This window comes from Pelophylax lessonae, assembly GCF_965119305.1.
Source record: "Pelophylax lessonae genome assembly, chromosome: 3".
Classification (NCBI taxonomy): domain Eukaryota; kingdom Metazoa; phylum Chordata; class Amphibia; order Anura; family Ranidae; genus Pelophylax; species Pelophylax lessonae.
Genome location: NC_138770.1, coordinates 141,328,495 through 141,341,972, shown reverse-complemented (window position 1 = coordinate 141,341,972; position 13,478 = coordinate 141,328,495). Strand labels below are relative to the sequence as shown.

The window sequence follows — 13,478 nt, the reverse complement described above, 5'->3', positions numbered from 1 at the left end:
AGCCTGTCCCCTGCCATCCTGCTACAAAGAAGAACCTCTGCTCTTTTTGTGTAATCAGTGATCTCTCTGCAGAGGACTGGCACGCCGTTTGCTCAGAGCTGGAGTTCTCCAATCAGCAGAGGGCTTGAGCTTTGCTGTCTGTAGAACTCTAGGAATTCTGGGCCTAAAAATTCAGTACATGTGGATGGTCTCCAGAGAACATTACTATGATCCATGCACATTTATTATCCTAAAATAGTTAACGGTTCCATTGTATCTCTTTCACAATTTTGAGCGGCCATTTTCCATTAGACACTGGAAGGGGACATCTTGTGAGTTAATTCTGCATCCATTTAGTTGGTGTTGGCGTTATCTTGTGCGTTTTGTTCTAGTCCCAGCCAAACAAGGAAAACATGCCTAGTCTGTTGAAATGTGTGTTTTTTATTTTTTTTTATCCACTTTTCTTTCTGCACACAATAATTGTTTTTCCAATGCGTTGTCCTCTGCTTTTCTTGGGCTGTAACCTGAATCACGGCCACCTATGGTGTAAATAAAAAGGAAACCACTGTTTTATCTAGAAGAGATGTAATAAAACAAAGATTTGATAGCTTTACATTAATGTTCTTTTAAAGCTGGTCCCTTCTCAAGGGTTTAGCCTGAGGGGCCAAAAAAAAAATGTTTCAATATTCTACGAGATCTTTGCTGTGCGACCTCTGGGAGCCACAATGTCTCTTCCCTGAAAATCTCCTGGCCAGGATCTTCGTCTTCCAGTCATCAGACTGTCTGACCATTCCTACAGGAAAGGCTTTAATAGAGCATGACTAGAAGACTTTCCATGGAGAGGCAGTGCAACTTGTAGCAAAGCTCAACATAGAAAACTTCACCCAAAACATACGTTTCAGTTTTGTGTGGGCACCAGAGAATTGAGTCACTTTCTGCCATCTTCTAAAGATTTCACTGGTAAGATTTATATGCAGTAGTTTGCATCCTCCAAAGCAGTGGTCGCCAACCTTTCTGACTTCATGGACCACTAAACTCACAATTTTAAATCCCGCGGACCACTAACATGAATTTTACATGCCTCATGCACACAATGCTCCAGCTCTCTAGACCCTGAAACCAATGCGCCACTGAAGTCCCTAGAACAGCAGGTTTGTTTGTTTGCCAACAAACATCCAAAACTGAAAAGTCAATTTTTGTGCAAAATTCACCAGCAAATTGGTGGACAGTAACCATGAAAATACACAATCACTATTTTTATATCCTAACTCCCTAAGTCCATCCTTTGAGTCATTCTTGCAGTTCTGACCTTGTCCATCTTATTTTGTCATTTTGTCCTTTCTGTATTCCTGCCTCTTGGCAGCTTTACCCGATGGTAGAAAAAGAAACCGACCAAACCCCAATTTGCCAAATCTTCATCTCGATGCAGCCAAAATACAGTTGTTACCAATCAAACACAGTTCCCGGGGAACACCACCTCACATAGTGAAAATATAGAAGGATGCCACCCTCTGAGTTCACTACCTCTTTTTTGGGGCTTAACCCCATACAAGATGTGTCTGAGAAATACCCATTCCCGTTGCTCATTGTTTAGTGGTATGTGGGTGATACTTTGGCCTAGTTGTAGCTATTCAGTATTCTCACAACCCTTGGTACCTTTCCAATGCTAAACTATGTACACTTTCTGCATTGTAATGCTTGTAGGATCCATTGTGAGTTGTTCTGCCTCTTTGTTTGTTGTATAACATATCTGTTATTAAACCTCAATAAAAATAATTGAAACAGAAAATATAGAAGGATGCTGAGGAATGTTAACAAGTGTACCTTCCTAATTGCACATCTAGCGATGCCTTTCCTCTTTAAATGCATTTAAAAAGACTGGTGAATGGAGAGTATGGTTTACTTTTATTGATAGGTATGTAAACATTTTAAAAGCCTAACGATCTTTAGTCTTGGAGGGATTCCTTTTGCAGTGCCCAACAGCCTTCACATTAAAATGTCCCCCCCCCCCCCCCCCCACAGAGCATACAAGGCCACAAAACTTTGGGAAGATTCAGCTCAGTGGTCCCCCCCCCCCTCCCAACCAACATCTAATGCAGTGGGTACACTAGTCATACTTGGCATATGTGTATAGGGTCTTACCTACAACTTTTACATGTATATTGTAAATAATACCTGGAACCCTAAAAAAAAAGGAAACTATTTTGGGTTTACTAGTCCTAAGGACAACTCCACACTTATTATCATCTACATATATTTGTGCAGAGAATCCTGCAATGAGTTGTATTACCTGCCTTCCTGTGATTCTTTGTTGGAATATGTAAAGAAACAAGTTTCAACTAAGCGGCATGGCTTTGCAGCAGGAAATCTGTGCACCAAATAGATGAAGTCCTCTCCTTTCTCTAGACCTTTAAAGCAGAACTCCAGGCAAACCTAAAAACAGCAGTTAAATCTGTTGTTTATTTATTAAATTTAATTACCGTTTTTTTCCTTGGAGAATTCAGTGGGGTTGATTTACTAAAACTGAAGTGTGAATGAGGTGCAGCTCTGCATGGCAGCCAATCGGCTTCTGACTTCAGCTTATTCAATTAAAGGGATTGTAAACGCAGAAGGTTTATATTTTTATCTTAATGCATTCTATGCATTAGGATAAAAAAAAAAAACGGTGTGTAGTAAGCCCCCTGATACTTGCCTGAGCCCATCTTTATCCAGCCATGTTGCAGGAGTTTCTCAGCTGCCCGGGGCTCCCCTCATTGGCTGAGACTGCAGCATGGCGCCATTGACTCCCACTGCTGTCAGTCAGCCAATCGAGAGAGAGAGAGGGGGTGGGGGCTGTGTCATTGCTCCGTGTCTGAATGGACACAGGGAGCTGTGACTCAGGTCGGGTGCCCCCAGAGCAAGCTGCCTGCTTGCTGTGGGGGCACTCAACAAGAGGGAGGGGCCAGGAGCATAGTAAAGGGACCTGAGAAGAGGAGGATCTGGGCCACTCTGTGCAAAACCACTGCACAGAGGAGGTAAGTATAACATGTTTGTTATTTAAAAAACAAAAAAAAACAAAAAACAAAATTTGTTATACTCACTGTAGAACATAAGGGGTTAATCCTCCACATTGTGTAAAAGGCTGTTTGATCCTGTCTTCTCTGGTCCCCAATCCATCTCCTGATGGTACAGAGCCTTGGATGCACTCTGGACATGCTCAGTTTGGTGTGTATTTAGATTTTTTTTTTTTGGGGAGGGTGCATGTGATTGGCACAGAGTAAATCAGCACTGTCCAGACATAGGGTCAGGGGTCCTGCAGCCTCATAGGACAATCAGAGGAGGATGAAAACCCCTCCTACAAGCTTTAACCAGTGCCTAGCCAGACACTGATAAAAGTCACAAGACTGCTGTAAAATAAATAAAATAATTGCATTTCCATGTTCTGTGTACTGTGGGAGATCAGATATAGTGAATGCAGGGTCCTGGATTTATTAACACTTTAACTACACTGTAGTATGCAGGAAGTAATATAACCTGGATATGTGCCTGGCCCATAAGACTGGCTGAAGAGGATCACAAATCCTTAGACAGGTAAATTAGTTTCCATATGGGGGTTAACTTTCTAACTACCGGTACTTGCCTGGAGTTCAGCCTTTAGAGTCTACTAGGAGATCAATCACAATGCTGTTTCACCTGCAATTGAATATTTCTTTTGGTTGAAGTTGTCCTCGGCAAACATTTCATCTCCATCTAGCGTTCCTGTCTGTACGTAACTCCAAATACTAACAAATTTGTGTTTTTTTTTTTCTTTTTCTTGTTTTTTTTATTTTTTATTTTTTTCAAGTACTCTTGCTTTGGTTACGTCTGTGCTCTGGTAGATTCCATTAGATTTTGTTTTTCTAGTCTCTGTGGCCAGCAGACAGTATGTATGTTTCTCATACCTGTGCTTGCTTGTTATTGGTTCATTGCTTTCTACATGTTTCTTTTTGGTTGGCCTATTATTTCATTCATTTAGATGTTTTTCTGTTTTGCTTTTTTCTTTTTTTTTTTCTTTTACTGTGATCACCGTGCATTTATCACAGGTTACTGTGGACACTTTGATGAGAGACAAGATGCCAAAAAAGGGAGGCAGGTGGTGGTTCTCCTGGCGTGGACGGAACAGCAGCATTAAAGTAGTAAGTCTGAGAAGTTGGACAATGCCTTTTTATATCTTGTGGCTTAAATAGATTATGTGATGTAACTGATTAAGCGGTTTAGGCTTAAGAAACTTGGAAGTTCTCCGTTGCAGTGGGACTGCATCCACACTTCAAGGATTAACTGCTCCTTTAGGCCTAGGGAGCGTAAAAAAGATTTCTCTGTCGCTCATTGACAGACGCAGTCCTCTTGATTAATATCAAATCGGGTTATACTGCCCTCTACAGGAGTAGGACACTAGGCAGAAGGAAAACGTTCTGGCCACACCTTAGGGGCAGTCCCAGAGGGTATATCCTCTCTCTCTCTGCTACAGGATGTTAGTTATGTCACAAAGCAGTGTCAGAGAATTTAACCCAACCCAACTCAAAAGTAGAGGGGCGGGTACTGCGTCTGTCAATGAGCTTAAGAGAAAAGGATTTTACGGTAAGATTTTACAAAAATCCATTTTTCTCTGCCGCTCATTGACAGACGCAGTCCTCTTGATTAATATCAAATTGGGACGTCCCAAAGTAGTGCCACAAATGAGGGGTGGGATAACGGAAATCAAAATTTAAATCCAGAAGGCCCAACCGGTGCCGACTAGAAGTCTTAAAGGCTCATCAAACCAAAGAATGAGACTCCCAACAGGAAAACCCTCGAGGTAGACCAATGGTCTCCTCAAATTGCGGCCTGCAGAACCTTGCGGCCAAAAGAGGCATCCGCCGATGCCCGATTTGATATTAATCAAGAGGACTGCGTCTGTCAATGAGGGATGGGTTAAATTCTCTGACACTGCTTTGTGACATAACTGACATCCTGTAGCAGGGAGAGAGAGGATATACCCTCTGGGACTGCCCCTAAGGTGTGGCCAGAACGTTTTCCTTCTGCCTAGTGTCCTACTCCTGTAGAGGGCAGTATAACCCGATTTGATATTAATCAAGAGGACTGCGTCTGTCAATGAGCTTAAGAGAAAAGGATTTTACGGTAAGATTTTACAAAAATCCATTTTTACTCACCTGATCTACCGTATTGCTAGACCGGTCCCCGCAGCATCTTCTCCCCTATGTATCTGCAGTCTAAGGACCTGATGTCATGAACATAGCCCTGCAAAGGGCATGACGATGCTGAGGACAATCCACTGCAGGCTCACGGGGAACACCACCTGCCAGGGGAGTGGAGGATCAGCTAAGTAAAAGTGCTTTAACTTTAGAATAAAAGAGCAGTCAACCCTTGCAGTTGCGGGCGCAGCAAAGGAGAATTTTCATATTTACCAGAGTTTGACTTTAAAGGAAGCATGGGATGAGGAAATACTCTAGCCTGCCATTGCTGACCTCTCCTTTTAAAAATGCAAGTAGCCTGGCTGTCACATTTTTATAGTTTATTACCTTGAGTCACTGTCTCAAAACAAGTATACAGAAAAGGATTTCTGTTTTTCTTCTGACTTTCTAGATCTGCATCAAACAGGAATGTGAGAGTCTACAAAAGTAATGAAGGAAGCGAGAGGTTTAGTCAAAAATGCATTTACAGCAGTAAGAATACCGTTAAAGTGGTTGTAAACCCTTACCTTACCTGTATATCCAGTGAAGGGACTGGCCTCAGGTGATAAAGAGAAATGAAACAAGTCATCCTATATAGGTTGAAACTATTTATCTGCAGTCTTCTTTTTTTTCTACATCTGTTCAAAGTGTAGAATTTATAAAGCTTGTCTGAGAGTTCAGAAAAAAGGGGGCGGAGAGCTGAAATCTTTGCAGAGCTCTTAGAGCTGATTGGAGGAAAGGGACACACCCCTTCACATAGCACACAGGAACCAAGCTGAGGCTGTCAATCAGCTGGAAGTCCCTACTGTCACCAGTTTTCTCCTGGTGTCAGGAAAACGTATCAGAAGTGATGCATGCAGATAGCAGAGGAGTAAAGCAGCAGACCGAAATGACAGTGCTTTTAATTGAGACACGTACACACTAGAGAGAGATCTGCCTTGTTCATATTTCATGTCTTAGGTTTACAACTACTTTAATTAAAGACCATGAGAACAGTGGGTAAGTGCTGTAGTGCAGAATAAATCAAGAAAATTCTCACTGCTGCATGTGGATCTTTGAATAACCCACCCATGCCGTGCATTTCCTCTTTTGGACTCCGCTTTCCTGTTCTGTTCAATATCTCAGCTTTGCAAAGCTTTGGAGTCAGAGCAATTAGAAGGAGTTGATGTGTGCAGCTTCCCTGCAGCAGTCTCTCATTTATGTCCTGATCTGTATGCTTGTACCAGGTCAAGAAGTTGGTGGTTTAGCATAACAGCCAGGCAACGGGCATTTTCAGAAGAGGGTCCGTATTTGCAGGACAGGTGCTTTTTTCATTATAAAGATTACTTTTCCACTTCAAGATTGCCCGATGTAATGGAAGGATGTGTTCTTTTTTTTGGGGGGGGGGTCTTCCAAATGTGCATTTAGGACGTATTTTTAGTGTTATTAGACAGATGGGGTCCTATAGTAATGACCAGTAGTCCTTCTGTTAAATTGCTGGTCACTTTAATAGCTGGTGAATAACTTTGTTTTGTATCTAGTATACAATTCTTTCCTGTCTAATCACCTTTAAAGGCTGCATCAATTATGCAAGCTGGAACTGAGAATCTTTTTGTTTTTGTGCCCACTGTTATGAAAGAAAAAGCTAAAAATCAAAGGACAGTTGTCAAATAGTAAGTTCCTCAAAACCTGACAACATCTCCAATCATGAAGGGCTCAACTTGTCAAATATGAAAAGCCTTATGTATGAAATTGCTGGATCTTGAGTCCAGACTTGGTAAAGTGGGCTGCTGTAGGCACAGATCGATCAATTAGAAGTTCTTCAACACTTGATTGATGCCGGTGCCACTTTACAGCTCCAGTTTCTTTTTTTTTTTTTTTTTTTTTTTTTTACGTTTTTTTGATAGAGTAGGGAAGCGTTGAAATACTTGTAAGGTTTATGTTTTTTAAAGGAAAAGTTCATCTTATGGAGCATGTTACACATTAGGCCTACACACACGGGCAGATCCCATTTTGATCAGCAGGGAATCTGTCTGCTTATTCCCTGCTGATCAGAGCAGAGCGGGTGGATGACAGGTCCATGTCCTCTCAGTTTCTGCAGAGTGGACATGGACAAAACTTTATGGGCGGACTGGATTCTGCTGCCTGTTTACACCCAACTGCTCTCCGATCTAATCCAGTTCACCTAGACAGAGGATACGGATCCTCTTCAGTTAGCAGACCTGATTGGATCAAAGATGTGTTGGTGTAAATGGACTTAAATCCATTTACAACTGGCAGTCCATAGGAGTGAATGGACCATCCGGTCAGGTCCTCCTGAAAAACAAAGGGTCTGACCGGGTCTGCCTTACACCCACATTAGGGTGTAACATGTAACATGCTCCAGACCTAACATCCAGCCAGTATGTGCTACAGCCTGTGCCGGATTTATAAGGGAGCAAAAGGGACAACTGCCCTGGGCCCCCTGACAGAAGACCCCCCCCCCCCCATACAAAAATAATCTAGAAAAATATGAAAACATTATATAAAATAAAAAATTAATATAATATATTCTAATAAATAATGTCTGTCTTCTATTAAATGTATGAAGTAATATTTTGCTAGCCTTCATTTGTAAAAGGTTTTACCTGGCCCTTGTATATTGCATAATTTTTAAAAATGAATTTTCGCAGTTCAAGCAAGCTAAACATCAAGCGCTATGACTGCCTTTGTGTGTGTGCACGCATGACTTCAGAATTATGTTGTGTCATGCATTTAAAAAATGTGTGACTGACACTGAGAATGTAAGCCAACTCTGTGTATGAGGACCCCCTAGAACCTGAAGTGGTCCAGGCCCACCCAGGGTCTAAATCTGGCCCTGGCTACAGCACCTGCTTAATTATTTTGCCAAAACAATCCTAAAGGTGCTTAATAAACAATAAAGTGACAATGTGCTTTTTAAGCTATGATAAAAAATACAATAAATATATATATCTCAAGGTGCATTAAAAGGAAGGGTTTCAATAAAGTGCTTTACACTAATAATAATAATATTTTGTGTAAAGCACTTTATTGAAACCCTTTTTATGCACCTTGAGATATATATATATTTATTTTGATGGAAAAATATGACTTTTCTATAGAAAAGGAGCGTTGTGTATAATTTATACTACAAAAAGAAAAACGAAAAACGGGGGGGGGGGGGGGGGGGGAGTTTTTAAGTAAAAGTCTAGACTTACCATGTTTTGGTAGGTGAGAAGGCCTTAAACCTCTTCATCATACTGTCTTTTGCCTATCTCACCAGGACAGGAAGTAAGGGGAGAGATCTCTAGCAGAGATACATACCGCAATAAAAATATTTAAAATATTTGTCGTTCGAAGAGTGACAGAGTTATGCCTCGTACACACGCACCGATAGTTGGCCGTGAATTTTCGGCCAACGTCCGATCGGCCGATTTTCGGCTTGTTAGTATGATGCTTTCGACAACCGACTCCGACTTTTCGGCCGAGAAAAATCTGGTATGCATGCTATAAAATTTTTGTTGGCCGTCAACAGAACGGCCGATTTTCCGTTAGTCAGTACAGATTTTGGCAGACAAAAATCTGATGAGCAAGACTGGGCATGCTCAGAGAAGAAAAAACACACGGAAAGTAAACCAGCACATGACATCACTTCTGAAGTTGGTTTTTGTTGGCTGAGAAAATTTGTGTGCAGTCTAGAGCACATTTCCACCAACACAACAACACTGGACAAAAGACGGCCGATCGGTCGGCCGATAATCGTTGCGTGTGTACGAGGCATTAGAACGGCTGTCAGGTTTTTATTGTTGGTATCCAAATGTTTTCTGTTTTGGTAAAATCCAATGTATCAGGGTTTTGCCAGAAAGAAAGTGAGGTGACATCATACCAGCAGCAATAGCGCCAACAATAAAAACCTATCGAAGGTTTTTTTTTTCACCCCGCTCTTTCCAAAAAAAAACAAACAAGCAAACCAGTCTGCTTGATCATAAGCATCATAAGCTCCTAGTATGTTTTTAGTTTGTGGTGTGAAAACCACACAAACATAGGGACATGCAAGCTTCAGGCAGATAGTCTTGTTCTGTAGTGACCACAGGACTCCATTGCTGAATTATAAAGCTTCAAATAGTTGGCCTTCTCTACCAGGGAACATAAAAATCTGCATTTGTAATTTCCCAATCCTATTTTGTACAAAATGAATCCACATCTTCCACCGCCTTCCTTTTCATTTCCTTTGTTAATACATTGTGCAATACCTGTTTTAAAGATCTGCTTTGACCCGTAAAGAATTTGACATCTGGAATACAGATAATGTCTTCAGTGTCTCTAACCACATAAATGCGCACACTTCCTCAACCATATATAATAATTGACCTAACCATTCATTTTATTAGGAGTCTAAAGCAGAGCAAGGCTTGGGCGGAAAAGGACATTACACTGACGAACAGGCTGCTGGCACCAGCATGGAAAAAAGGTCAGTAATAAACACCTGTTGGGGCCGATTTACTTAAAGGCCGTTTACTTTGTTGATGATTTTTTTCCAGGACTTAGTGAATATAGTGAAATTTCACTTTGCAAAGAACACCTTATCTGCAAGAGAAGGGAAAAAAAAAAAAGCATTTGCTGTTGATCATGATCGGATGATGAAAGTTGTCAGAACTTCACCGCATTCAAAAATCTTCAGGGTCCATTCCCTAACAAAGGGAACTCTTTAGTAAATCGACTCCATTGTGTTCCTAGCACAAACAGACATAATAAATAAAACTATTCTGCGCATGTCAGTACAGTGCCTGTTAAGAAGTGGCGCACAGTAGGGCAGTTTGCTGTGTGTTTAAAGTGAGCCCATAAGTGAACCTGTGGACTTTAACCACTTGCCCTCCGAAAGATTTGACCCCCTTCATGACCAGGCCATTTTTTGCTATTTGCCATTGTGCTACTTTAACTAACAATTGCGCAGTCATGTATCACAGCACAGCCGGGTTGGCAGGCACGCTCGCAAGCCCCCCTACCTGGGTGCTCAGATCATGTACTAGGTACGTGATCCAGGTGAGGGAGCCCACTTTGCCGTCACACATCTACATTAAGCGGTCAGAAGGGGTTAAAGTATTTATATATTATTAACATTAAGTAAATGAGCTTTTATAAATAGCCATCACCGACCTCTCTATCTGCAGGCACTGTTAAGCAATTCATCTACACAATTCACAGCAGAATTCCCAAGGGCTCATTCAGACAGGCGATCAGACCTGTCTTTAGATCTGACCTGTCTGAAATCCAAACACAGGTGTGACCGCTCCAGGTGAGATAATTTCAGGTGCAGGTCGGATCCGTCATCCGGTAAACTAATCAAGTGTAGAAGAAAGTGACTGCACTCCGAAAATTCTAATAAAAAAGGGAGTGATTTATTCTTCATTAAATACATCAAAAATCAAACTGTGAGACATGGGACAAAAAAAGGGTAGACGCGTTTCACGACACAAGAGGTTGCTTACTTATTACCACATTTAGATCTGACCTGTTTGTCTGCTGCTTGTGAATCCACATCAGAGTTGCGTGCAGGCATCTATAGAAGTGGATGCACACGTGGTGGCAACATGGACACACAATTTGACTTGCAGGTAGGAGCAGGTGCACTGATCTGGACACACACTGTGCGTTCGGATCCGTTCACCTGCTCCTGCCTGCATGTCAAATTTTGACATGCAATTGTGTCTGTGCAGCTGCTGCATGTGCATCCGCTCCTATAGGCTGCCTGCACACAACTCTTGAGTCAGATCCACATGTAGCAGACACAAGCACAGGGCAAAAGATGGGTCTGATTGCCTGTCATAATGAGTCCAGAAGCTCTTCAAGTCCTTCTTTCAGCAGCTTAGCTCTTAATGCTCCCCCTTCTCAGCAGTGACTTATAAACTTCCCAGCCCTCCAATCTCATATAGAAACAGGAGAAAGCAGTGTATGGGCACAGTTCTGGCAGTGCCTTCCTATATTCTGGGGATAAGTGGATGCATGGATCCAAATAACTATCTGAAAAAAATGTAGTACGATCCTGCCAAATTGATCGTTCTCTGCTGTTTGCACTCTTTGATAACTGGTTGGAGCCTTGGGTATCTGCATGCTTGGCCATTTGCTTGTTCAAAATAATGTTATTGTTTTATGAACATACAACAGATACAACATGGGTGAGTGTAACAGTATCCAAACAAAGGATGGTACATAACAGGGATTATATGTGGGTACAAAAACATGACTACCAGATGCAAGACATGTAAATTATTGTATGGAGGTGGAGCCCCCGTGGGATTGAAGAATGGGAGGATCAAGGCCATGATCTCCTCCAGGTCAATGCTAATGGGTACAAACTGTGACATGGAGAGGGACAGGCATGGAGATTATCCAGCTTTCAGACCGATCGATAATTGGAACTGTTTAATACAAAGATGGAACGTTATGCTTGGCCATTTTCATCCTCAAATGGCTGAAGTCATTCAGGTCTTTTATGTCTGCTGCTTGGCACACTTCTTGCTCCTTCAAGAGCACCTACTCTGCATGTACATTAGAGATTAGAAGGTTGCTGAGTCACTTCTGGGAGGGAGATGAGAAAGCTGTGCTGGCAAAATGACTTGAACAAATTTTAGTGCTTCTGGTTTAAGATTTGAGAATGAATTGCTTCACAGTGTGTACAGCTATAGAGGTTAGTTTGGGTTTGTTTGCTAAGTGTTAGGAATATGTAAATTGTTGATTTCCATATATCCTTGTCTAGGGTACACTTGAAGTAAGCACATATGTTAGCGAAGAGTATACACTGTGGCACAGAGAACAAAAGGTCTCTGCACAGGTATTTTTTAGTGCCTATACTTTCCACACAGCCTGTTATTTTACGAAAATGTAATTCGAAGAATAGGTCTAAAATATCAGTGTACACTTTTTTTTTTTTTTGTGAGTTTGTTTGGGTGATTGGAGAGGAGCACCCGATGTCGGGGAAAAAATAAATAAAAAGTCTAACTTGATGATTTTTATAATTTATTGAAGATAAAGGTATACAAGTAGAGCCAATGCGTTTCAGGGGAATTGCTCCCCCCTTTCTCAGGTCTGTATTTCTTGGAGAATTGTTAATCTCTGTGAGGGTTAAATATATTTGATCGGCGGCTCTGCAGTATGCCAGCATTGTGGAACAGAGACAGCCTGGCGGTAATGCCCCCATTGTTGTTCTCAGAAAGGTAGAAGCCCTAGACCCCACCTACAATTGGGATATAACCCATTGGAAGCAATTTCCTCCACACAGTATTTTGCCATTAGACAGCCTCCAGCGGCACCAGTCTAGCGATGTCTTCCACCCAAACTTGATACCCACAGTAGGTGTGTTTGGAAATACCTCTCCTGCTTTTTTTAATCAGTGGGTCTCCAGATTACCAGACTGCAGGCAATAGGTAGTGGAAAGGATTGTTACATTAGATCTATACCTGAATAAATGCCTTCCATGGCTTAATATATATACATTTTTTTTTTTACCCGAGTGTGATTTTTAAATGAGGTCACTTTCATAAAGAACTTACAGGAAGGGAAGTCCATGCTTTGACCTAGACCCTGACCAGGTAATATGTTGGCAGGAAGGCATGCACATAATTACCGAAGACCATTTCACTCCGCTGGGACCCTCTGCAATCTATACTGACCACTGCATAAAGCTCACTTTGAAACCCTAATGTTAATGTATGTAACATGATGAGAGCTGAGACATCGCTATTTTTACTCCCCTCCTATGATTCCAAACCTCATCCTGCCGTGTCTCTATTAGCAAAGTGCTGGGTATTATTGGAAATGATATTCTCAATGGAAGGTATGAATGAAGCATTGAGCACAAATATCTCATTGATAGTTTAACATGCAGGTTTTCCTTCTCCTCCCTGGAGACTGCCGTTTCAAAAGACAATCAATTAATGCACTCAGCCATTCATAGCAAATGTATCTATTGAGCCGGCAGCCAAATGCATTTTTCCGGTTCATCACGTAATCTTTCTGTGTTTGTTCCAGAATAAAGGATGAGTCTTCGTCCAGCGACGACGATCACAGGGCAGCCAAGCAGAACATGGGCTCCCTGCAGTCCAGCCAGAGTCACCATTCATCGTCCAGTATTACGTATAAGAAGACGCTGCGATTGACCTCTGACCAGCTTGTGAGTTCAACATTCATACATCTCTGCACAGGGGAACATTTGCATGTAAATAGCAATGCTATGAGCTTTCTGATGTAGCCCGGACATCTCAGGTCAGAGTGTAATCTAAGGCCGGCCATACAAGGAATGTTAATTTTCGATCAGCCAACAGGCTGATAGAA

At 41.7% G+C, this 13,478-nt stretch overlaps 1 protein-coding gene across 2 annotated transcripts in view; it reads left to right on the top strand.

Moving 5' to 3' along the window:
* The window catches only part of LPIN1 (lipin 1), a 289,491-nt gene that overhangs the window by 236,629 nt on the left and 39,384 nt on the right, over positions 1-13,478 (top strand). For both annotated transcript variants that reach the window (XM_082252224.1, XM_082252225.1), the window contains exons 12-14: positions 4,041-4,133; positions 9,539-9,618; positions 13,176-13,317. In XM_082252224.1, coding sequence (XP_082108350.1) covers positions 4,041-4,133; positions 9,539-9,618; positions 13,176-13,317 — 315 coding nt within the window. The remainder of the gene's footprint in view (positions 1-4,040; positions 4,134-9,538; positions 9,619-13,175; positions 13,318-13,478) is intronic.